We start from the raw sequence: 26,929 nt of genomic DNA, 5'->3' as shown, positions 1-26,929 counted from the left end.
ATATTTAACTGTTTATCATACTATGAATATGCACACATGAATAGTGTGTAAATAGAATTCCAATATATAACTTTCCTGGTTTATAACGGTTTTGTAATTCTTTGTCATGTATTTGTATGTTTTATGTGAAGTTAAGTCTGTGTGATTTTCCTCAAGAGGTAACAATAGTGAAATCACAGTACATATGAGATAGTATTATGACAGATCTAATCAAAGATGGTATTTAATAGTCTTTCATTTGTGAACCCTTAGGAAACACGACTTGGGTTTCTTGCCAAATAACTGTAACCTAGGGCTTTTGGGAAAAAATATAATAAAAAATGTCTGGATAACTCTTATTATAGCATATGAAGTGGTGTGCAGTAGCATACTGTAAGGTATGTACAATGTTTTGGGTCAATCCTAAAGCCCTGCTGCGATTGGTCCGTGAAGGACCACATGACTAGCAAGTCACGCGCTTTCCAGGAACCCGTCAGGAAGAAGATAAACAAAACAAATGCAAGAGGAAGGCAGCGTGGACTCCATTGAAATGGCTTTATTATTGCTCAGATAGGATTAAACACGAAGCGAAACACGACACCAAACTTTCACATGGGGTTTCTAACGGTGAGTTGAACGTTTTTCAAACCATTTGAAAACTTTGTGCATCATGTTTTTTCGCTGGATTGCTTCTCACCTCTTGGTAAGCTAACGTTAGCTAGTTGTATCTGCTGCTGTGAGAGGGGCGGGACGGAGGCCATACTGTAGTTGGTAGGGAACTAGATTTAGCTTGTTTCGTGTGAAATCCTGGTGAACTAAAACCGCTTACCTATTTAAAAAAAAAATTGAATCACGAATAGGTGCTATATGTGCAGGAGCATTGTAGCTCGTTACAAGAGCTTTATTTTACAAACATTTTTTGGGGGTGTTTACAAGATTAAAAGTGTAAACTTGATTAATCATGACGATGTTGAAGCCAGGTGCTGCCAATCAGGCATTCCCCAATTAATACATGTATTGGTCAACTAAAAATCAACACACATCCAAACCCCCCCCCCACACCAACCACAGCCAGTGTGCTGCTAGAGAGATCGAGAACATTCTAGGTAAACTGAGTAGAGAAAAAAATACAACAGTTGACAGATTTGCTTTTCGGGGATTTGAAGGCGTCAACTAGTCCGGACAGTCGTCAATGCTTAGCGAGCTACTTTCGTTCAGTTACCGAGATCTCCGTGTCGTGTGTTTATGTTGACTATATGACAAAGCTAGACATGCATGTCTTCTGTAAGATTATAATAAGAGGATAACAGACTTCTGTAAAATTATCCCCTATGCGAATTCTAAGTGTCATGGGGTCATTTTGCATGTATTTAATGAGTTATTTAGGCCACAAAACAATGCTTTGAATTGTTTGTTTTCTGTCTCAACCTAGTTATATTGAGATGTGTTTTTCTCTGAAGTATCTCCTACGATTGACATCTATGCCGACCATTCGCGCATATTTTAAGGCGGGCTATGACTGCGTTTTGACCAATAGGACTGCAAGATTGCGTGGGCGTTGGCCCAAGTAGGACGTTGGTTTGACGTTGCATTTGTTTGTGTCAGGGTCTGTGTAGAGTGTTAGTGGGTCAGCCTAAAAAATATTAATTCAGTTGATTAGTTATTGTAGTTTTTACGGTTTATTTATCTACTAGCCTGTATATTAATATATATTTATATTTATATTTGGCCATATGCCTCTCTGAAAGTCAGATTTTGCCGAGGTACTCATTATGCTATGTAGCTAGGTCCTCATCGCCTGTAACGCTAGACAGCAATCGGGGCCTAAATCTAGTTTATAGGTGATAGGTGTGAATACTTTAAACTTTTTTCTGCGTATGTGATCGATTTGCCACCATAAACGTAGGGGTGGCCAGCGTTACAAATTTGATGCAGAATGCGATGCGTGCTGAGAATACCACACACATTTTTGCCTTGGATCTTTGCTCACCTTTAATATTACCTTCAATATTAGCAGAATAATATTGAACTTGGACATACTTAGCAGTGCTAGATCTATATTTTTTTGTGCACGGCAAAGGGGCACAGGGGAGGACCCTGTGTTTCTAGAATACTCCTATCCTGGCCTTAAATCTTTTTTTTTTTTTCAAAGCATATTTCAATATGCTTATCAAAAACACTTTTATTAGTCACATGCACCGAATACAACAAGTGTAGACCTTACAGTGAAATGGTTACTTACGAGCCCCTAACCAACAATGCAGTTAAAATATATATTAATATAATATATTAATAATATTGCCTAAGAAATAAAGAGCAGCAGTAAAAAAAGATATCTATAGGAAAAAAAGAGTAGCAGTAAAATAACAATAGCGAGACTATACAGGGGGGTACCGGTACAGAATCAATGTGTGGGGGCACTGGTTAGTTGAGGTGATATGTACATGTCGGTAGTTATTAAAGTGACAATGCATAGATGATGATAACAACCGAGAGTAGCATAGGTGCAAGGCAAATAGTCTATATGATCGGTTCTTCCTGTTGACAACCAATGCCACAGAGTACAACCAGGTTTCACGTTGAGGCCACAGAGATTAACGGCCTGTCTGCTTTACAGTTAGATTCATCCTGTGCAATTTCAGTTATGAAAATGTGGTGGCCATCAAGAACCGAATGTGAGGTATTCCTAACATGGTCTAGGTAGTATAGTACATATTGGTTGTTTTATGTGGTGTCATATTACTGGATACTGGTATGAAAGCAGGCAATGAAACATTGCAGCATGCCTGAGTTGGTCCTGTAGGCAGGTATCACACTGTGGTATCTATCAGTCCAAAACAGGGTGAACTATGAGAGCGCATTCATATGATATCACATGCATTTCACTCTAAGGTCTACACCTGTTTTATTCAGGGCATTTGACTAGAGGTCGACCGATTTATTGGAGGACCAAAAAAGGCCGATACCGATTAATCGGCCAATTTTATAAATTGTTTTTAACATTTTTACAATTTGTAATAATGACAATTACAACAATATTGAATGAACACTTACTTTAACTTAATATAATACATCAATAAAATCAATTTAGACTAAAATAAATAATGAAAAATGTTCAATTTGGTTTAAATAATGAAAAAACAAAGTTTTGGAGAAGAAAGTAAAAGTGCCATGTAAGAAAGCTAACGTTTAAGTTCCTTGCTCAGAACATGAGAACATATGAAGCTGGTGGTTCCTTTTAACATGACTCTTCAATATTCCCAGGTAAGAAGTTTTAGGTTGTAGTTATTATAGGAATTATAGGACTATTTCTCTCATTTCACTCATTTGTATTTCATTAACCTTTGACTATTGGATGTTCTTATAGGCACTTTAGTATTGCCAAAGTAACAGTATAACTTCCATCCCTCTCCTCGCTCCTACCTGGACTAAATATTTTTTACATAGGCCAAATCGGTGTCCAAAAATACCGATTTCCGATTGTTATGAAAACTTGAAATCGGCCCTAAATAATCGACCATTCCGATTAATCGGTCAACCTCTACATTTGACAAATAACATTTGATTTGATTTGACATGCTCTGTGATTTGCCCTTTCTGAGAATGGTGTCATGTTCAGTGTTTCCCCTAGATTTTCTTTTATCGACATAGGTGGCAAAGTTAGCGTGCAGGGGTTAATGGACGGGGCCAATGGCGCGGTCTAACACTTACAATTTTAGAGGCCCTCTTCTTGAACAAAATGTTGCTGTTTTTAAAGCTAATTTCTTGCAATTAGTGACTCGAACATGATAACAAAATCATTGGGGGCCCAATGCCATAACATTTTGGGAATTTAAGATTTTCCCTTACTGTCTAGTTTTTATTTTGGTTGTTATATATACTGAGCAAAAAATTATACTGCAACATGCCAATGTATACGATTTTACCGAGTTACAGTTCGTATAAGGAAATCCGACAATTGCAATAAATGAATTAGGCCCAAATGGATGCATTTTAAGATACTTAAACATTTAGATACTGAACCAGTCAGTATCTGGTGTCACCACCATTTGCCTCATGCAGCGTAACATATCTCGTTGGCGTAGAGTTGATCAGGCTGTTGATTGTGGAATGTTGTCCCATTCCCCTTCAATGGCTGTGCGAAGTTGCTGGTTATGGGCGGGAACTGGAACATGCTGTCGCTCCAGAGCATCCCAAAAGTGCTGAATGGGTGACATGTCTAGTGAGTATGCAGGCCATGGAAGAACTGGAACATTTTCAGCTTCCAGGATTTGTGTACAGGTCCTTGAACCATTATCATGCTGTAACATGAGGTGATGATGGCATATGAATGGCATAACAATGGGCCTCAGGATCTCATCAAGATATCTCTGTGCATTCAAATTACCATTGATAAAATGCAATTGCGTTTGTTTTCCATAGCTTATGCCTTCCCATACCTTAACCCCACCACCACCATGGGGCACTCTTTTCACAACGTTTGACATCAGCAAACTGCTCGCCCACACGACACTATACACATGGTCTGCGGTTGTGAGGCCAGTTGGACGTACTGACAAATTCTCTAAAATGACATTTGAGGTGGCTTATGGTAGAGAAATGGACATTACATTCTCTGGCAACAGCTCTGGTGGACGTTCTTGCAGTCAGCATGCCAAACGCACACTCCCTCAACTTGAGACAACTGTGGTATTGTGTTGTGACAACTTCAAATTTTAGAACAGCATTTAATTGTCCTCAGCACAGGGTGCACCTGTGTATTGATCGTGCTGTTAAATCATCTTCTTGATATGCCACACCTGTCAGGTGGATGGAATATCTTGGCAAAGATATGGAACATTTCAAGGATCTTTTATTTAAGCTCGTAAAACATGGGACCAACACTTTACAAGTTACGTTATATTTTTGTTCAGTGTAGTTCTCAAATATGCTCTTATTTAAAAATCGATTTTCCAGTGCTAGCTGTGCCACCGGGGACTGTCGCAGCCGGCCGCGACTGGGAGGTCTATGGGGCGATGCACAATTGGCCTAGCGTCGTCCAATTGCAGAGTGAAGTTGTGTTCATCAGGAACAGCTGGTGCCATCCATTGTGACCCATATCAGTTTAGTGCCCATAGTAAACTGACTTAAACTGTCCGCCTGTGTGCTTAGCATAATGAAGAAGCCAAGCTTTAGTCTCTGGTGATATCTAGTTTCAAAATGTTAATTCATGCACCCAAAAGGCTAAAACATGTAGCCTACCCTAATCTAAATGGAATACACTGCTGTCAGTACAGGGTGTGTGGCACATAGTAGTTTGTCTGAAGTCTGCTATTATTTCCACCCTTTCGCCTTCCTTTCAGTTCCCTTATTCGGCCGTCAACAGAAACCGATCGTCAGAAATCTGACGAGGAAGTGAGTGGTCAATCATAAACATAAGAGAGAGACCTACTCTGTAGCGTGGATTTTAGAAATGGTTGCAGAAGGCAATACATCATGCAGTGCGTTTAACTTCCAGGGGAATGCCTGTGTAGAGATGACAAAGATATTAAAATGGCAGTTCAGTGCAGTAGCCAGGCAGGCAGTTTTGCATGGCATCAGCCGATTGCAGCAAGGGCTTCCCCACAGTGCCTCCCAAAAACACAATAGCTGTCATTTTAGTTGTTCTAACAGGTGGGTGGATCTTCGCAGGACCAGGACTGCACTCGTACAGATGGCTCAAAAGCTTTTCTTTGCGTGGCATATCACGACTCTGTTAATTCCTAAAGTGTGCTAGCTGGGGGGTGGGGGGTTCTTCTTTTGCGGGCTGAGATGTATGCAAAAGCAGACAGATGATACGCACACCAGGAGGAAATGACGTCATCCGCTAGGCTTGGACGATATACCGTTTGTACCGGGGTATTTTGGGGGTTGGGGCACCTGCGTGCTTAATTATAAGTTAAGTGTAACTATAAGAAATCTAAGATGTATGTCAAATAAATTATATCCAGCTCAGGGCTTCAGCTATGCATTTGGTTTGCTAACTTGCTAGTTGAGTGGCGAGATGTCAAGATCAAGCTTCTTGGTTATAGCAGAGACATTCAATCTTCTCCTGGATATGTTGGCAAAACATTTTTTGCTTAATTTGAATCAAAACATTTTTTAAGGATCTGGATTGTTTTGCTTGGTGTTGCAGCTGGCCAGCACAGTGCCCGCTCTCCCCAGCATATTTCTCATGATTTGTTATGCAAACGGCACCCAGGCGACTCTGCTCCCTCTGTTTGTGACTCTTCGTAGGCAGTGGGGAAAGGTAGCTAGCTAGAATAATTTTAAAATAGCCTAGACACAGTATTGGTTCAAAGCTCATTCTGTTTCGCATCAAACTCATTTTCTGCATCTGAAAGGCTGCAACCGGACAATGTCTGCAACTTCACTCGGCTTCAACAAGGTCTCTTACATGGACAAGCATGGAAGGGCCCCCAGTTTGCACTGAGCGTCACCAACGCAGTCGTGAGTTAAGCTCGCTCACACTAGAGTTGATAGAAGTAGGCTGTGTTCTGATTTAAATGAACAGCCGGTCTTGACAGGAACTTTCAGAAGCAGTGTTTGACGATCTGCACAGAATCTCAGCTTGTAGGCAAAGTTACATTATTGCATATAAGATTGTAGGAGTGCCATATGCTGTCAAGTCTACCTAGTATGAAGGTGAAATGTGCAAACATATGTCATATCTTACCAATTTAACCCTTCCATCTCTCATCTCGCTCCAGACACCAGGTATCAGAAGAGAAGGCGGCGAGACTTACATGAGTCACTGAGTTTTCCACAATAAAGAAGACTTTGTTGCTTAACCCATCTAATTTTCTACTGGAGGTTGATATCATCCAAAGACGACTGGGACACGAGGTGGAAGAATAATTCACAATAAGGAACAGAGATCGGTGCTCGGCGATGCCTCAGGTAATGGAAGGGAGGGTTCTTTTAGAAGTGGTCCAACTTTAGTCAATGGCCGTTATCTTACAATTGACCATCTTTCAGCACAAACAACCTCTTCAGCAAAAACAACTAGGTTGCTGGATAGTTGATTACCATTATCCATAACGATGTATCTCAGATCTTCACACATTGTTTTCCTGAGTCTGTAGCTTAAAACTGACAGACCTTCGCCTAGTTGCCCTGCAATTACACCGTGGATGGTATATGGCGAGTTCCCATGTTGGACATAGGAACGTTCCCACATTCATCATGGCTTACACAACACCACAAATGTTGTATGTTCATTGTTACTCTCCATGCTTAACTAAATGTTTAAAGTGGTACTATGTACATACCCACTGATTCTTGAAGAATATACATGTATAAATGCCTCATGAACTGTCATACCCCATCAGTACCTAAAATATAAGCTTGTGTTACTCCGTTACTCCGTTGTTTGTAAAGCCTAAACTACAACTAATCATCTCTGTTCACCGTTTCAATAGTTTGGAATGTTTATTTCTCCTTAGCCCAGCATCAGTGGAATGGATCCTCCCTTTGGGGATTTCTTTCAAACTTATACTTTTGCTGACCAGGCACTAACCAGCACAGACCTGTTGGCGAGTAACACAGACCCAGACTTCATGTACGAACTGGTAAGTGTTCTCCATGCAAAGTGGCCTCTGGGCAAGATCACAGTTTAGAGCTCACAGAGAATCAGGATAGACAGGTGGCCTAGTAGAGAACACAACCCGCTACGGCAATAGAATTATAAAGATGTAACGTCTCTTTATTTACATATACAATATTGTTGAGTGAATATGGTTGCATACTTAGCCTTATCACACATCTGTCAAAGGATAAGACAATAACATGCATTTAATGTAGCTTTTTTAATCTTTATACTTCCCTTTCCTCCCCAGGATAGAGAGATGACCAATCGCCAAAGCCCTAAAGGTGATCACTTCACAGTGGGGGACTACAAGGAGATGGAGTGTGGGGAGTACCTCTTGGAGCTGGTGGACAGTGACCCGGACTACAGCTCTAACTTTGAGCAGTGGGATACGTACTGGGAGGACATGACCAAGTACACCCGCTTTACCAGCTGTGACATCTGGGGCACCAAGGAGGCAGGCCTGGATGACTTCTCCAGCCCCTACCAGGACGAGGAGGTGATTGGCCAGACCCCCACCCTGGCCCAGCTCAACAGCGAGGACTCGCAACCACCTGTGTGTGACACGCTTTACCACCCTGATCTGCTGATGGGGGGCCAGAAGCAGCACACCTCCCTCCCCCCACTCTCCCTGGGCAAGAAGATGGCCGCCCGCCCGGGCCCCTCGTTCTCCGCCTCCTGCACCAACCTGGTCAGGGACCCCCTGGGTGACTTTGCAGAGGGTTCCCTGAGTGCCACTTGGCCTGTCCCCTCCACCACAGAGACTATGTCCAAGGCCCAGGGTCCCAGCAAGATGGCTGCTCTGGGCCACCACTGCAACGACTATGTGCGCAAGGCCACGGTTCGCGTCAGCATGCCTCGCCGGCCCCTAGTCGACATGCCCATGGCCTCCCATCAGATTGAGTCTGAAGACCACTCCCCGTACCCCAGCAAGCCCCCTGAGGTGGCCACCACGTCTGGCTGTGCTGCCCCTGTGGCTGCTCCTGCTACTGCAGCCTCTGCCAGCATCCTGGCCTATGAGAAGAGAGAAGAGCTGCCTTGCCGGGTAATGCCCCCCGCCTCAGTGGGCACATCTGGAGCTGTGCCCCCCATCCTCCACTACCCTGTGGCTGGGGCCAAGGCCAGCGAGACTCTGCTGACTGCCAGTGGGAGTGGCCTGGGACATGACCCAGTCTCTGACAAAAAGAAGGAAGAGGAGCACAACTACTCCCTGTTCCTAACCCGAGCCAGGCTGGCTGGGAAAACCCTCACTGAGATGGATGAGGAGGAGGAGGAGGAAGAAGAAGAGGTGGGGGAGATGGAGGATGAGGAAGATGCTGAGGGGGTGGAGCTGGATGAAGATCATGATGAGGGTTTCGGCAGTGAGCATGAGCTCTCTGAGAACGATGATGATGATGATGAGGATGATGATGATGAGGAGGATGATGATTATGAGGGCGATAAAGATGACGACATGAGTGACACCTTCTCCGAGCCAGGTAGCCATGTATCAGGTAGTCATTTCAATGTCCATGCACCTTGAATTATAGTAACCATTTTTTGTTTTTCATGTGAAGTGAAGTTAGTCGCTGAAGGTGCCCACTTCAGAACTGCGGGTATATTACTAATGTCAGCTCCCTGTAAAGAAAACATCACCTATATTTCTAGATGGGAATCTCTTTGTAGCTGAAGGACGGGAAATTTTAATTAAAATAACATTTGTGATAGGTTCACTTGTTCCCTGTTGGAAATCCTTGATCGGGCCCATTGTGTTACAGTGAGTCATTCTGTATTGTAAAGGAAGAATTTCAACCTTTTCTTGTCCAGGGACCCCCCAGGCAAACTGGTGACCTAGGGACCCCCATCGTACGTTAGCAAACTTATTTTTTTTCTTTCTTCACATGTCTTGTGAATGAAAATGGCAAGGAGAAGTAATCAACATTTTTAAATGAATAGATTTGGCAGGTAGTTTTTCATTATTTTGACCTCCCCACATTATAATTGGAAGAGGAAGTGTAAACTCTAACAGCCTTTTAGCTAGAAGGGTGACTTAAACACATTTTCGGTATGAGCTGCTATTTAGCTGGTTAAACAAAGGTTAGCCATGTGTTGGCAAAATTGTCCAAGTCAAGGAAGCTTCCCTAGAATATATGGAGAGAACGGTTCAGAATAATTAGGGATCAATGAAAGAAAGCCATGTAAATACACTCATATTCCTCTCCTTTTCAGCAGATAAAAAAATACTCTGATCTTGTAATATTATTTAGGGTTAGGAAAGTATTTGTGAATAATAAAAACACAGGTTTGGAGAGCCTTTACACACAAAATATATTTGTGAATCAAAAATAGCGGTTTGATTCATCTTGAATGTTCCCATATTCAATTGTTCAATCCATGGAATATTGTAAGGCGAAAAAGTGTACAATAGGTGTTGAACAGTAGTCTATATAGTAGTCTATAAATCCACTTTAATAATCCTCACTAATCATGGAACTGCGACGACAATGGTCCAGTCCTCGTCAACTGTGTGCCAGGCTCCAGGTTTAAACGGCTCTGTATGGTCTGCCTTCCATAACGATTCAAATAGGCTACATGTCCCAAATTATTGCACAACTTGTAATACGTTACCCTAATATGATCCACCATTGCTGGCGATCCTCAGGAACAACCATACAAACGTGACAGGAAAGAAAGGTAAACTATGTAATGATGCAAATGTAAGGAAACTAACAATGAAGGGCCAATTATAAATATATGTGGGTATAACTGACGGTGGCTACCGATAGTGGCTGATATTTAACACGATACAAATTCTAAAAAATATAGTGAAAAGTCCGGGCATATAATAAAACATTCTAGCAATCAACTTGGTACGCTTGCCGCTATACTGTCATTTGCGTATGGCTACAGAAGCCTATAGCTTGGGTCTCCAAATTTCATCCCTGCAAATTATAAAGCCAGCATTTCATAAACTTCACAGTGGAAAAGGTAATATGTTGATATGCTTCAGTTTTCTTCCATTGGTGCCATAAGGTGAATTGGATCTAAAACAATTGTAATTTACTGTATATTCACAATCCCCTTATCCAAATGGCTTACTCATTTACCTAGCTCTTAGCAAAAGTGCTTATCAATTTGTAAATTACAGTTATTTCTATCTGGGGGAGAAGAAAAAAAAAAATGTTGTTCCTCTTGGAACCGACAAGTTCATCATTTCATTGTGCGTAAAGGTGGTGGAATTATGTAGGCATGAAGTCAAGGTCAGAATACGGCGTATTTGTAGACGCACCTTAATTTCTTTGATCTCCACCCCAAAACGTATAGCGGGTGAATATCATGCTACTCTCCTGCTTAAGTTCAGGGTCAGAATATGCAGAGAAAGAAAAGTGCATGCTTGCTCGAGTCGGAATTCCCGCCTATGTGATTGGGACAGTATGATCATCAGGCTCAATGGTTTATTTATACTATTTTATAGGGGTGTGTGTGTGTGTGTGTCTCTGATCAACTGAACCTCTATGCACTTTTCTCATCCTCACTCCCTATCCTCATCTCTTCTCCTCACCCATATCTCCCTCTATAATCTTTTCTTTCTGATCTTTCTTTCTTGTTGTTCCCTTGCCTCTCTCTCCCTCATCCCTGTCCTGTCTGTTGTGATCAGGATGTGACAATGACACGGTGGGGGACGTGAAGGGCCTGACAGCAGGGATCTCCAGGAAGAGGGGCAAACGCCGCTACTTCTGGGAGTACAGCGAGCAGCTCACCCCCTCTAAGCAGGAGCGCATGCTCAAGCCCTCCGAGTGGGACAGACAGACCCTGCCCAGCAACCTCTACCAGAGGAACGGCCCACACCACGGTGAGACACACAACTTTATCTCTCTCATAAACACACACACTCATACTGGTCAGTGGTTATGTGTGCACTGAAAAAATATATATAAATGCAACATGCACCAATTTCAAAGATTTGACAAAGTTACAGTTCATATAAGGAAAGGGGTGTGAATCAGAAAACCAGTCAGTATCTGGTGTGACCAGATGCAGCGCAACACTCCTCTTTTGAGTAGAGCTGATCAGGCTGTTGATTGTGGAATGTTGTTCCACTCCTCTTCAATGGCTGTGTGAAGTTGCTGGATATTGTTGGGAACTGGAACACACTGATGTACACTTCAAACCAGAGCATCCCAAACATGCTCAATGGGTGACATGTCTGGTGAGTATGCAGGCCACGGAAGAGCTGTGACATTTTCAGCTTCTAGGAATTCTGTACAGATCCTTGCGACATGGGGCCATGCATTATCATGCTGAAACATGAGGTGATGAATGGCACGACAATGGACCTCAGGATCTCGTCATGGTATCTTTGTGCATTCAAATTGCCATTGATAAAATTGTGTTTGTTGTCCGTAGCTTATGGCTCAAAATCATTAACGTTATATTTTAAAATTAGTGTCTAACTTTTGGGATAACTGGTCAATTGAGGTAAAAGGTAGTCACTTTTGACCACAGCATGGGTTGGTAATTTCCATAGCAATATATTGAATTATAATCACCAAAAATTACTTAACTGCCAATCGTATCCACTTATTGTTTAAGTTTTTTTATCCAAAAGGTTCAAGTCATTAATTTGTGAACTTGGAAAAGTAGGAAAAACCTCATTAATATAACAAAGTGTTCTTAATAAGTCCAAGTAAAGTAAAGGAAGTGGAATTGCTTTGCAAACCCCTAGTCCATATATTCTCTCTGAGTAATATTAACCTGAAATTTACCAATGAACTCTTCAAACGGCAGAAACTCCCCAGTGTTGTCTAACAAATCACATACAAAATGAAAACCCTTGTCAAACCAAAGGCCTTTGAAAATTGATTTCCTATTAATTTTAATAACTATTATTCCAAATCAATGTTTTTCCAGAAAAGTAAAATTTGCTGGCGAAACTTACAGTACCAGTCAAATGTTTGGACACACCCACTCATTCAAGGGGTTTTTCTTTATTTTTTACTATTTTCTACATTGTAGAATAATAGTGAAAACTTAAACTATGAAATAACACATGGAATCATGTAGTAACCAAAAAAGTGTTGAACAAATAAACAAATCAAAATATATTTAAGATTCTTTAAAGTAGCCACCCTTTGCCTTGATGACAGCTTTGCACACTCTTGGCATTTTCTCAACCAGCTTCAGCTGGAATGCTTTTCCAACAGTCTTGAAGGAGTTCCCACATATGTTGAGCACTCGTTGGCTGCTTTTCCTTCACTCTGTGGTCCAACTCATCCCAAACCATCTCAATTGGGTTGAGGTCAGGTGATTGTGGATGCCAGGTCATCTGATGTAGCACTCATCACTCTTTCTTGGTCAAATAGCCCTTACACAGCCTGGAGGTGTGTTGGGTCATTGTCCTAAAGAAATTATTTTCCCACTAAGAGCACACCAGATGGGTTGGCGTATGCTGTTTAAGTGTGCCTTGAATTCTAACTACATCACTGACAGTGTCACCAGCAAAGCACCATCACACCACCCTCTCCATGTTTCACGGTGGGAACCACACATGCGGAGATCATCCGTTCACCTACTCTGCACCCCAAAAAAACACTGCGGATCCCTTTTAAATTCTCAGATTTGTTAAGAAATATGGCTAGTAAATCTGGCTAAAATAAATAAGAGGGGATATCGTACAACTCTGTCTAATTCCTCTAGCAATAGAGAAACGAGGGGAGGTTCCATTACTCATAGCTAGCGAACTGCTAATGTCATTATATATCAATCATCCTTATCATTTTACAGAAATTCTCCCTGAACCCGAAAGTAGAGTGAGTTCTAAATGCAAAGTTGTGCTCTAAAGTGTCAAAAGCCTTAAAAAAAATCTAAATACAATATAAAGCCATCATCTTCTATGAACTGTAATCTATAATATCTCAAACTAATCGTATGTGGTTACGAATACTCCTTCCTTTAATGAAGGCTGAGTGTCACTGATTTTTATATAATTCAGGCCTTTTTTCAGCCTATTGGCACGAAGTGCACTTCTCCAGTGTGCCAGTGGCCATCGAAGGTGAGCATTTGCCCACTGAAGTTGGTTACGATGCTGAACTGCAGTCGGATCAAGACTCTGGTTAGGACTACGAGCATGCAGATATGCTTCCCTGAGACGGTTTCTGACCATTTGTGCAGAAGTTCTTTGCTTGTGCAAACCCACAGTTTCATCAGCTGTCCGGGTGGCTGGTCTCAGACCATCCCGCAGGTGAAGAAGCCGGATGTGGAGGTCCTGGGCTGGCACGGTTACAAGTGGTCTGCAGTTGTGAGGCCAGTTGGACATACTGCCAAATTCTCTAAAATAATGTTGGAGGCGGCCTGTGGCAGAGAAATGAACATTAAATTATCTGGCAGCAGCTCTGGTGGACATTCCTGCAGTCAGCATGCCAATTTCACGCTCCCTCAGAACTTGAGATGTCTGTGGCATTGTGTTGTGTGACAACTGCACATTTTAGTGGCCTTTATTGTCCACAGCACAAGGTGAACCTGTGTAATAATCATGCTGTTTAATCAGCTTCTTGATATGCTACACCTGTCAGGTGGATGGATTATTTATGCAAAGGAGAAATGCTCACAGAGATGTAAAAGAATGTGTGCACAATTTTTTAAATTTTGGAACATTTCAGGGATCTTTTAATTCAGCTCATGAAACATTGCTCCAAACACTTTACATGTTGCGCTTATATTTTGGTTCAGTATAGAAGCACACACCACAAACTACCTATTGAAGTATGAATTCTCACACTTCCAGTTGTACCTGATCAAAGCCACATGCTTCATAGTTAATTAATTACAGTAGATCACAGGTTATACATGTAACATGGCTGTTCCGTTATTCATGATGTACATTCATGGGTTTTGGATTAATCCATTTGGATACAAATGCATCTGACTGTCGCTGCTGACAAAGGGGAAACGTCTCAGTGGTTAACCGGCTCGGTGATTTGGCTGTGTGAACAGGGAAGTACAATCTGAAGAAGTCTCGACGGACGGACGTGGAGGACCTAACCCCTAACCCTCGGAAGCTGCTGCAGATCGGTAACGAGTTGCGTAAGCTCAACAAGGTGATCAGTGACCTGACCCCGGTCAGCGAGCTGCCCATCACAGCCCGCCCTCGCTCCCGCAAGGAGAAGAACAAACTGGCCTCCAGGTACTGGATTCTCACCTTTCAACCTCCATATGTTCAACACTCAGTAGTTACAGCTGGGTCTGACATTTTTGACACCCTTGATGAAGATGAGCAAAACATGTCTGTATAAAAGAAAACATTCAACTACCGAGCTATATTGTATGTACATTTTTTGGGGGGGAAATTCTATTATTTTATACTAATTCAATTGCTTGGACAAAGAGAATTAGTTTAATAGGTACGCTATTATTTTTTTTCCTCAAAGGTAAGGGTAAAAATTGATACCTGTTTTCAATACCTCGCGAGCATAGTGTTTTATGAGTTGGAGAACACATTGGGAGGGATCTTAGACCATTGCTCCATACAGATTCTTTCCAGATCCTTGATATCCTTTGTTTGCGCTTATAGACTTCCCTCTTCAATTCAAACCACAGGTTTTCAATGGGGTTCAACAAATGTTGATTTTGTCGCCTATTAGCCATTTCTTTGTGGCTTTTGATTGTGCTTGGAGTTGTCTTGCTGGAAGAACCGATTGCGGCCAAGTTTTTGCCTCCTGGCAGAGGCAAGCAGGTTTTCGGCTAAAATATCCTGGTGCATGGTAAAGGAGGCTGAAACTTTGCCACAAGTGGATCTTCCAGCAAGACCATAACCCCAAGTGCACATCAAGAAATGTTTAATTTGCCATAACATCAACGTTTTGCAATAGGGCTGCAACAGGGGCTTCCTGAGGTGGATTCTCAATCCTTGAAACCCAGTGGTGATATCAAATATTAGCGATATTACTGTGCAACCTAGACGTTCTATTTTCTAACGAGATTGCAAATCAATTCGTGTGTTGTAGTGTTCATCGGTTATGAATGTTTCAGCCTCTGTGTTGAGAAATTGTGTTTTTACTGTCAGTTTCCATTTCAGAGTCTGTATTGTCCAATCTCTGAGCAGATGGAAGTCAGATGATCTGTTAGCGAACACATGATGTGCCATCAAGGATCTGGAAAGATTCTGTATGGAGGAATGGTCTAAGATCACTGCCAATGTGTTTTCCAACTCATAAAACATATATTTAAAAGGCTCAGTTCCGTTATTCTCATAAGGTGTAGGTATTGAAAGTTATTGAATTAAGGGGTGTCTAACTTTGAGAAAGTCCATTACTACTTGTTAAAAAATATATATGTTTTGGAGCAATTCTATTAGTATTTTATATATATATATATATAATTTCCCAATTGTTTTAACATACAATATCAGTATTTTAATATTTTTTTTATGTACAGTCATTTTAGCTCATCTCTATCAAGGGTATCAGTAATTTCGGGCTCCACTATATATGTTCAATGCTCCCCCTCAAGAACTGTCCCTTTCTGCTTTGTTAACTTTGATACACACCACTACCAGCACTACCACCACCACCACCACTAATGCTACTACGCCTTTAAACCACTTGTTTGTCTCTCTTTTCAGGGCCTGTCGGCTGAAGAAGAAGGCTCAGTATGAGGCCAATAAAGTCAAGCTGTGGGGTCTGGGCACAGAATATGGTATGTTTTAGGGTGTTTGTCCATAAAATTATTATTTAATTCAATGTTTATGAAAATGCAATTCAGTAAAGAATTGCATCAGAAAACGATAGTCCAAACCCTGTGTCTCTACTATATATATAGTAGAGACACAGGATTTGGACTTATATATTTCTCAAAACTTAGACTATTTACTCAGAGAATTTAACGCGATTAGAATGTAATTACGGCCAAAAAGTGGTTACTGCTAAATAGAACTCGGTCACTGCTTTTGGGAAGAACAGCGCTAATTTAGCTTGTCAGTTGACATTCGATCTAGTGGCTGCAGATTTGTGTGTGATAACATGGCCTTTTTCTAATTGAAATGCAAAACAAAATTACACTGATAGATAGTGAGTGTGTTTGGAAAGTTTTCAGACCCCTTGACTTTTTCCACACGTTACAGGATTATTTTGAAATGCATTAAATAGTTTTTTTTTCTTCTCATCAATTGACACAATACCCCATACTCACAAAGGAGGGAAAAAATAGTTTAAAAAAATGTTTGCAAATTTATATGAATAAAAAAAACTGAATTATCACATTTTCATAAGTATTCAGACCCTTTACTCAGTACTTTGTTGAAGCGTCTTTGCAGTGATTACAGCCTAGAGTCATCTTGGGTATGCCGCTACAAGTGTAGCACACTTGTATTTGCGGAGTTTCCCCCATTCTCTGCAGATCCTCTCAAACTTTGTCCGGTTGTATGGGGAGCGTTGCTGCACAGCTATTTTCCGGTCTCTCCAGAGATGTTCAAGTCCAGGCTCTGGCTGGGCCACTCCAGGACATTGAGACTTGTGCTTAGGGTCATTGTCCTGTTGGAAGGTGAACCTTCGCCCCAGTCTGAGATCCTGAGCACTCTGGAGCAGGATTTAATCAAGGATCTCTCGATCCTGACTATTCTCCCAGTCCCTGCCGCTGAAAAACCTCCCCACAGCATAATGATGCTGCCACCAACATGCTTCGCACGTAGGGATGGTGCCAGGTTTCCTCCAGACGTGATGCTTGGTATTCAGGCCAAAGAGTTCAATCTTGGTTTCATCAGACCAGAGAATCTTATTTCTCATGGTCTGAGAGTCCTTTAAAACCTTTTGGCAAACTCCAAACGGGCTGTCCTGTTCCTTTCTATGAGGAGTGGCTTCCGTCTGGACCACTCTACCATAAAGGCCTGATTGGTGGAGTGCTGCAGAGATGGTTGTCCTTCTGGAAGTTTCTCCCATCTCCACAGAGCAACTCCGGAGCTCTGACAGAGCTCAATCGGGTTCTTGGTCACCTTCCTGACCAAGGCCCTTCTCCCCTGATGGCTCAGTTTGGCCAGGCGGCCAGCTCTCGGAAGAGTCTTGGATGGTACCAAACTTCTTTCATTTAAGAATGATGTGTTCTTGGACCTTCAATGCTGCAGAAATTTGACCTTGTGCTTGGTTTTTGCTCTGACATGCACTGTCAACTGTGGGACCTTAATATAGACAGGTGCGTGCCTTTCCAAATCATGTCCAATCAAGTTGTAGAAACATCTCAAGGATGATTCTTGGAAATCAATTTTGAGTCTCATAGCAAAGGGTCTGATTACTTGTATAAACAAGTTATTTCTGTTTTAGTTTGAATAAAATGGCAAAAATGTCTAAACCTGTTTTCAATTTTTCATTATGGGGTATTGTGTGTAGATTTGAGGATTCCATTTTTTTTATTACATCCATTTTAGGATTAGGCTGTAACGTAGCAATGTGTAAAAAGGGAAGGGGTCGGAATACTTTCCGACTGCTGTGTGTGTACAGTACCTGTCAAGTTTGGACACGCTGTTAATAACTATTATTCCTTATCAATGTTTTCCAGAAAAGTTCAATTTGCTGGTGAAACTTACAGTACCAGTCAAGTTTGGACACACCCACTCATTCATGGGGTTTTCTTTATTTTTACTCTTTTCTACAATGTAGAATACTAGTGAAGACTTAAACTATGAAAAAACACATGGGATCATGTAGTAACCAAAAAATGTGTTCAATTTAGTTTTGTTTATGTTACATTCTTCAAAGTAGCCACTCTTTTCCTTGATGACAGTTTTGCATACTCTTGGCATTCTCTCATCCAGCTTCACCTGGAATGCTTTTCCAACAGTCTTGAAGGAGTTCCCACATATGCTGAGCACTTGTTAGCTGTTTTTCCTTTACTCAGCGGTCCAATTCCTCCCAAACCATCTCAATTGGGTTGAGGTCGGGTGATTGTGGATGCCAGGTCATCTGATGCAACACTTCATCACTCTCCCTTCCCGGTCAAATATCCCTTACACAGCCTGGAGGTGTGTTGGGTCAGTGTCCTGTTGAAAAACAAATGATCGTCTCACTAAGCACAAACCAGTTGGGATGGTGTTTCGCTGAAGAATGCTGTGATAGCAAAGCACCCCCATATTATCACACCACCTCAATGCTTCACAGTGGTAACCACACATGCAGAGATCATCCATTCACCTACTCTGTGTCTCACAAAGACATGGTTGGAACCAAAAATCTCAAATTTGTACTCATCAGACCAAAGGACTGATTTCCACTGGTCTATTGTCCATTGTTCGTGTTTCTTGGCCCAAGGAAGTCTCTTATTCTTATTGGTGTCATTTAGTAGTGGTTTCTTTGCAGCAATTTGACCATGAAGGCCTGATTCACGCAGTCTGAATTGTTGATGTTGAAATGTCTGTTACTCGAACTCTTGGGCTGCAATTTTAAGTCTATTTGGGCTGCAATTTCTGAGGCTGGTAACTCTAATGAGCTTATCCTGTACAGCAGAGGTAACTCTGGGTCTTCCTTTCCTGTGGCGGTCCTCATGAGAGCCAGTTTCATCATAGCGCTTGATGGTTTTTGCGACTGCACTTGAAGAAACTTTCAACGTTATTGACATTTTCCGGATTGACTGACCTTTATGGTGTTAAAGTAATGATGGACTGTCATTTCTCTTTGTTTATTTGAGCTGTTCTTGCCATAATATGGACTTGGTCTTTTACCAAATAGGGATATCTTCTGTATACCACCCCTACCTTTACACAACACCTGATTGGCTCAAACGCATCAAGAAGGAAAGAAATTCCACAACTTAACTTTTAACCAGGCACACCTGTTAATTGACATGCATTCCAGGTGGCCATCTAATGTAGCTGGTTGAGAGAATGCCAAGAGTGTGCCAAGCTTTCATTAAGGCAAAGGGTATCTACTTTGAAGAATGTTAAATATATTTTGATTTGTTTTACACTTTTTTTTTTGTTACTACGTGATTCCATATGTGTTATTTCATAGTTTTGATGTCTTTACTATTATTCTACAATGTAGAATAAAGATAATAAAAACCCTTGATTGAGTAGGTGCGTCCAAACCTTTGACTGGTATTATATATCTACAAATAAACAAAGCTAACAGACTGAATTTCAATACCTACCCTCGCGAAAAAAAATCTGATCCAGATTTTCAAATCGAACTTTATTTGTCACATGCGCCGAATACAACCTGTGTAGACTTTACTGTGAAATGCTTACTTACACGCCCTTAATCAACAGTGCAGTTCAAGAAGAAAATATTTACCAAGTAGACTAAAATAAAAAGTAACACAATAACATTAACGAGGCTACATACAGGGGGCACCGGTACCGAGTCAGTGTGCGGGGGTACAGGCCAGTTGAGGTTCATTGTGAATTTCTGACTCTTTCCCTTTATTAATTGCCATAAAAATGACCCCTCTCAACATTGATTGATTGACCAGAGTTAGAGGAATAGAAATCCACGGATCTGGAGATGAAATTACTAGAGTATCAAGTTGATTTTGATTGGTCCAAAGCGCAGAAACGCATCCTAATTTTACCACCTCCCAACGCCGAAATATAGAGGAGATAAAACCAAGAGCTGCGCCGTCTAAATTAGCAATGGTCACAATGAACAAACCTTGTTTAATCAACACTTAAGTACAAGCCTATTAAGGTTGTAATATTGTAGGGAAATATCTAATGATTAATTGTGTGACTCATAATGACAGGCTAAAGAAAATTAGGTTTAGACATTTAATTTAGTCGCACCCTCTTGAATTTACCCGCTTTTCACTCAATTCTAGAGCAGTGAGTGAACGCCTTATAGGTTTACCAGTTATGTTGAATAATACACTTTTCTCACTGTCAATTTCCCTCTTCAGTTTTGTACATTGTGTGATTGGTAGACTGGAATATGTCCTTGAGGTTTAGGGAAGGAAGGCTTTTTGCCAACCTCACGTTTTTCTTTCTTCTCCAGATCGGCTTCTGTTTGTCATCAACACCATAAAGGAAGAGATGGTGAACAGAGTGCAGGATATCTGCGACAAGGAAACAAGCATAACTGAAACGTTGGACAAACTCATCGAAGAAACCCTTGGTAAGATAAGGATGATTTGTATTTCGTAAGTTGCAACAGAAATATAGTGTGCAGTAGGTTGTCTTCAGGAAATGGCCATGAAATGAGGCAGACACTCTCTCGTCCTTAGCTAACCTGAGCCTATTGAGTATATTTTGGGGAGTCAGCATTTGATCAAGATTGCAGAGAGTTTTGAGCCCAAACACAGTTTTAACAATGGCTGTTAAAAGCAGCTAAATAACCAGCACACTATAAACGTTTCTTTCTGCAGTGAAGTCCCCAGTTGCCGGGGAGACTTCAGACTTTGTGAACCAGATCCTGGAGAACACTGGCAAGGGGGATCCCACCGGAGGTCTGGTCGGGCTGCGCGTACCCACATCTAGAGTGTAGACAGGCCCTGTAGAGAGGCCTAGTGATGGCACACTCCAAGCCATCCCACACCATTTTTGTCCCACACTGTAACGGCACACCCTCTGCATGTCCATTCCATCCGGAAACGCATTCCCAATGCTGAGTGGGAAGACATACATATACCATAGCTTCACATGTATGTATTCACACAATGCGCATGTACAGAAATGAAACTAGTAGCTATCTCTGCACTTAGTAGTCTGTTACTTGCCATTTGTTGCAAGTGGCTAGTGACCTTCACGAGCCACAGCGCTGCGAATTCAAAGCCAATATATGAGATGATAGCTCCTGAAATGTTTTATGTTGAGAAGTGAAGCAAAACAGAATGATCATCAGTTCTTGCTGTAGCCATTTCCTGTAGCGTTCAAACGACCCGTTTCATGTCTGCGTACCAGAGTGGGAACGCCAACACAGGATGCAGTTCTATTTAGAGTGAGCCGACAGGAGATATTCAATATAAATATTCTCCTGTCAATCCCATGTCCTTTTAATCAGCTGCCTTCTTATTATGCCACCTTACTGAACTGTGTTCCCAGTGAAGAACAGCCACTGTGTATTCCATAGTGTATACTGTTAGGAACACCTAATACCTATTGATGCCAGTTGTCTGTTTTCCCATTCTTGTACCACGGTATTTACATAGGAGGAGAAAATGTAACCCTATACATGTCAACCTGCAAACCACATCATAAGGCAACAAAAACACAGAAGCACCCGAAATACTACTAATATTAAGAAAATAAATAGTATATTTTGAGGGAATGATTCTTTAAAAAAAAAAAAAGTCAATGTTTGGGGGTTACACATTTAGGACATGAATGCAATGAGGAAGGTTGGTTTGCGATTTAGCCTGATTGTTTCTGTTCCTGTGTTTCTGCAGTTGAGAAGATATTTCAAATGGACTTGAGCAGAAGGCTAAGATCCTAAGTCGTCTCGACTATAAGCTAGATGATGTGATTACAACAATCAATTTTCTCTTTCTATATACACTTTGTTTGAAGTGTCTTCAAATGAAAATGCCATTGGCTTCTTGCGAAGTAGGGATGAGAGCGCTAAAAGTTCGGAATTCCTTAGTTTGGGGTGTTCGTATTTGTATTTGATCAGAGTACTATTCATTGTGCCTTGTATTTAAAGTGAGATGATTACAAAAACTCCCAGAGGTTGAAGGGTAGTGGACCATTTTACAATGAGGGAGAGCAGAACATGGTGCAGGGAATGTCACGGTGTGGGTTTGTAATGTATTTCTGCTCTTTAAAAATATTCTGAATGTACATATGAACATGGAACATGTAGATATATGCCACAGAGTCTGTGCATTGTATTATAAGATGGCTCTGACAAACATTTACTTTGGTTATTGGTACTTGGACTTTGGGAATGGGAGGGTTTAAAAAAAAAAATATTCGTATAGAATTTCAAAATATTTGCACACTATTTTGATTTGTTTTTTTTTTTGTACCAAAGACACATGCAACAAAAACGGTGACTAGCCAGATAAAGTAAGGTTTTGCACAGCTTACCTGACACCGTATTGAATGTAGGAAATGTGGTAGGGTCAGGGATTTTCATTGAACTGTGAAATTCGCTTGGGTCCAATTATGTCCTGAAAGAAGCATTCATTAACATTTTCTAAAAGGCTTGCTCTGTCAGTTGGCTTCTCAAGTAGATTACTTGGAAACATTTTGATAGATTCCTGAAGTTACTACTCCCACTTCTTTTTATTGTGCTTTGGCACAAAGTAGAAAAGGGATGGAGCGCAATGTGGATGTTTAAAAAAAAAAAAAAAATTTGCCTGTCAAAATGTCAATCACAAATAACCAAAAGGTATATAACTTGTATCATTTATGTAGGTGAGATGGATACACATGCATCATTGACATGACATGATTTATGTTGTGTATTTATAGTACTGTCCATTCATGCATACAGTACATGTATCTATTATGAATTGCCACTTTTTCAAATTGATACGTTTTAATAAGCATGACACATTTCTAAGGTCTATCCTCACATTCAGAGAAACTTTGGAGAGGGTGTGACAAAGAGAGAAAATATTTTTGTAATATTTGCCTCGACCTTTTTCTGTTGGTGTGCAGGTATTTCATTTGAGAGAGATACATTTCTGGAGTGTGACTCTGCATAAGTTAAGGAAGGGTTCCTCTGTTTTTTGTGAAGACGGTATAGTTTTTTTTGGGCGTACTGAAAGTAAGTGGTTGAATATCATGGATATCATTATGGTTTCTTTGTGCCCTCAGCCTCAGTTCTTGACACAAAGCTGCTCCGTTGCACTGTCATGGGGAAGATTGGTAGAAAATGTATGGATGATGATTCTCAATTGTGTACTTGCAATTGTAGTCTTAACCTGTTACGATCTCAGCCCAGACGAAATGAGACGCGCAGCTTTTTAGAGAGAATGCTTTTAGCTCAAGCATCTCTCTTTGCTGCTGCAACTTGTCGATCTTCTCAATTTGAAGGACTAGGTTTTCTAATTCCAAGAGAATGTGGTGATTTAAGGCTAAATTTAATCAAATTGGCACAGCTGCAAACCCTCCCTGCGGAACAGTACCATTGTCCCTATGCTGGAAAAAAGGCATGTTTTAATTGAAAATGTTTTATTTTATCCAGTGAGCATCTTATTTGAGTTCTGACATTATCTGAACATGCCTTTCGTTTGCTGTAGAGGGACAATGTTATTGTTCTGCAAAGCAGGTCTCCCACACTGCACGCCATAGACTGATTAACTCACGATTTTAATTAAAAGGGGAGAAAATATACTTTTTCTGAAACTAGAATGATACTTTATGTTTATAATAAAATATCTTATTCTACTTTGTTAGTGTAGTCAAGATTCTCTATATACCACCCATGGTTTGTTTTTGTAGTGTTTCATTTTGTAAATAGATTAAGCTGAAATGTATCTTCTAAATATTATATTTGTATAGTATATTATATATTACGTGTATGGAAAAAGAAAGCACTTTGTTAAAAGAAAAAAAAGGAAAATACAAACAAAAAGTTAAAAAAATTCCTTCCATTTGCTGCTAAACCGACCTTGTTTGAATGCTGCAGTGTGTGCTTGACTTCTGTAACCTGATCAGGACAGTGTGTTGAGGAGGTCTTAAGAGGGCAATCAACATTTTGGTTATAAGGCTCCTATGTTTTGAATGACTCTGAGTCTAACGTCATGAATTAATTTGCCTTCAGTAGAGATTTCCTATGGAAAAACAAATTCTGCTTTGGGTTTTTCTTCAGGTTGATGTACAGTGTAGACTCATTTCTTCTGGGCATTTGCCAGAGTTATATTGTTATAATTTTTTTAGTAATTTGTACTTGTAACTTAATGGGGAGGGGGAGACTGAGGTACTCACAAAGGCCCATGTCCTTTTGTGAGTGCCTCAGAAGGAAAACTATCAATGTACTGTATGGCAAGTAATTTGTGGTGGAAATGTAATCCGGATACTTTTTGCCTTTTCAAACACCCATCCATTCACGTAAGATGGCCAATAGTTGGTTCAATTGCACGGCAGTGTTGCTGTGGAAACCGATATCAGCCAATATTGTACAGTCTACAACCAAGAACTCCAACCTGGTGATATGCTCAAATCAACAATGGCCTCTCCATTGGGATCATTGATGGCAAGTGAGGTTGAGCTAGGGGAATTGATGTTATGTAAGATGCTAGTAAAACATCTTATCTAGAAAGAGTGCTGTAGCTGAGTAGCTGACTCTAGCATCAGGGGTGTTTCCACACAGGTTTTCACATTTAACATGATGGGCGCAAGCTGTGCAACTTTACATTCTAGCCAGGAGACTCTGTGGCATTTTAACAGTCAAGGAAGTGGTTGTCATTCAAAGCCAGTAAATATTCCTTCTGCTCTATTGACATCAAACATATATAAACAGATATTAAGCTAATAGATAGTGTAATTATGTGCTACTCCCGTCTGATAATTGAATCCATTATGGTCTTTTCTGCTGCGAATCAGGGTAACGACCATTCTATCAGAAATATATGTAACGAAATATTAAATCAAAGGAAAATATATTTATGTAATCCAAATTGTTGCGATTTATTTCTGCAGTTCAATAATATTGTGTGCGTTAATGGAGAGTCAATGTAAAACAAAATGGTGCGATGGATAGGAATAGTCAACGGCCAATGGACTTGTAAGTAGAAATATTTTTCCTAGATTTGCTTTTCTTTATACTCTTAACATGTGTAAACATACAAAAATGTATTTTTCAAAAGGGAAATAATTTTGCTTTATAGTTTTGATCCAACCTGGGTTTTACCATGCTGCTGGTCATCTATGGTTGGTAATTCCTAAATGTTTAATGTATGAAAAATATTATCGTTTATGATGCATTACATAGACCTTTTTATTTGCTAACAAATGATTACATTTGAGTCAACCTTATGCTATAGTCTTAGACCTTCTGCTAAGTCTATAGATGTCTAATGGCAGCGTTACCCAACAGTTAGATCACAATGCGAAAGTGACCATACTCGATTTGTTCCAAATGGCTACAGTAGACTAGAGAGGAGGCGGCAAGCGTGTCTTGTCCCCTTTTTTTCCCTCCTTTTTTTGTTGTTCAATTCCTGATATGATTTTGGCTTGCTTTCTGTATGTAGTGGTTTGTAGTGTGTGATGACAATGTTCTTAAAATGGTGCACTATGCAGGTCTTACTCGTAAGACGGTGTTTCTTTAGTTTTCAGCTGTCTCGTGTCTGAGCAGAGCATTTTATTTGACGTTCTACAAAGACATTTACTCTGTCTCCATAACCCTATGAAGTTGTTCCTAGTGGTGAAAGGCAGGTGGGGGGGTTGAGTGGAGGTATTCCCTCTGAAATGGAGGAGCCAGGCGCGTGTAATGGAGAAAGGTCCCGTCTCGTCGAACACTGCTAAATTGACATGTTCTTCTTTCCATCTTATCTAACCAGTGGAATGCTTTTGTGTTTTTGTTTTAACCTGTCATTTTAAAGGACCCTGTAAAATGCATTCTGCCATTACATATACCTTTTCCCCCTACACCCACAGTGTCTATAGAAATTCAACACTTTTTTTTTATAGCAAATTGTCGTGGGCTGTATTTGAAATTTTCTTCAATGCTTAAGCATTGCAGAAGCATTTTGAAAAGCCTCATTTCATGTCATAACTTGCTCAACTTCCCCTATTGCTTGTAGAAATCCTCATACTCCAAGGTTCTATGCTTTATATGTAGTATAACCATTTTTGTGTAATATATTGTTTGATAAATACATGCAGCGAATATTTCATAGGGAATGAGCATCGTGCATGAAAATCTCATCTAATGTATTTGTTTATTGGTAAAACATTTACTAATTTACTAGCAATGGGTGCATCTTCACCCTGAGTTTAAGGATTTTGTATGTCTCAAGGACTTTATTGAAGATATTTCAACATAAAAGAATGAGCGCAAAGAGATTTTTGTTTTGGATGTTGATCAATATATTCAGACCAAACTCTTTTCCGTTGCTTACCCACTGTTATGACAACAAATAGTACAAACAGAAGCATACCCACATTGCACTTGGTTTTACAAAATGTCAAACATTATTTTTAATACAATGCCTGCTAAACCAGGTGCCTTACAAAAAAATAAAATAATCCAAACTTGATCTACACCCTTCAAAGTCTTGGAAGTTTTGTATGGATACAAGATTTACTATCTTTCTGCCCACGATGCTAAGAATTCTGACATTTACTCTGTCTGGTGTTTTAACAGTGTAGAGTGGTGATCTCATGTACTTAGGAAAATTGTTGCTGCTTTGCCTCAGACAGTTTTCTTATAAGTTGAATGTAGTCTTCCTTCGAGGGATTCAATTCAATATACGGATGTGTTCATACTCCAAAATATCCTA

At 40.5% G+C, this 26,929-nt stretch overlaps 1 protein-coding gene across 3 annotated transcripts; it reads left to right on the top strand.

The window, feature by feature from the left end:
* Positions 1-473: 473 nt before the first annotated feature.
* LOC112258287 (CREB3 regulatory factor) lies at positions 474-26,692 on the top strand. Of its 3 annotated transcripts, none has more exons than XM_024432563.2 (9): positions 474-606; positions 6,708-6,897; positions 7,509-7,568; positions 7,836-9,078; positions 11,223-11,417; positions 14,558-14,747; positions 16,185-16,258; positions 20,536-20,655; positions 20,906-26,692. In XM_024432563.2, exons 2-9 carry the CDS (start codon positions 6,889-6,891, stop codon positions 21,022-21,024), a joined length of 2,010 nt encoding a protein of 669 aa, XP_024288331.1. In that variant the 5' UTR covers positions 474-606; positions 6,708-6,888; the 3' UTR covers positions 21,025-26,692. The 3 variants fall into 3 exon arrangements, with proteins under 3 accessions (XP_024288331.1, XP_024288330.1, XP_024288329.1); XM_024432562.2 differs by having other exon boundaries at positions 7,443-7,568; positions 7,836-9,063; XM_024432561.2 differs by having other exon boundaries at positions 7,443-7,568.
* The last annotated feature ends 237 nt before the right edge of the window (positions 26,693-26,929 follow it).

Source organism: Oncorhynchus tshawytscha, linkage group LG09, assembly GCF_018296145.1.
Source record: "Oncorhynchus tshawytscha isolate Ot180627B linkage group LG09, Otsh_v2.0, whole genome shotgun sequence".
Lineage (NCBI taxonomy): Eukaryota > Metazoa > Chordata > Actinopteri > Salmoniformes > Salmonidae > Oncorhynchus > Oncorhynchus tshawytscha.
Note: the sequence above shows the minus strand (reverse complement) of the source record. Positions and strands in the feature narration are given on the sequence as shown.

What these genes read in the sequence shown, in the direction of transcription:
- LOC112258287 (XM_024432561.2), top strand. An exon ending in GCCAGGTAGCCATGTATCAG is followed by an intron (nt 9,079 to 11,222) that starts GTAGTCATTTCA and finishes TGTTGTGATCAG; the next exon opens with GATGTGACAATGACACGGTG. An exon ending in GGGTCTGGGCACAGAATATG is followed by an intron (nt 16,259 to 20,535) that starts GTATGTTTTAGG and finishes TTTCTTCTCCAG; the next exon opens with ATCGGCTTCTGTTTGTCATC.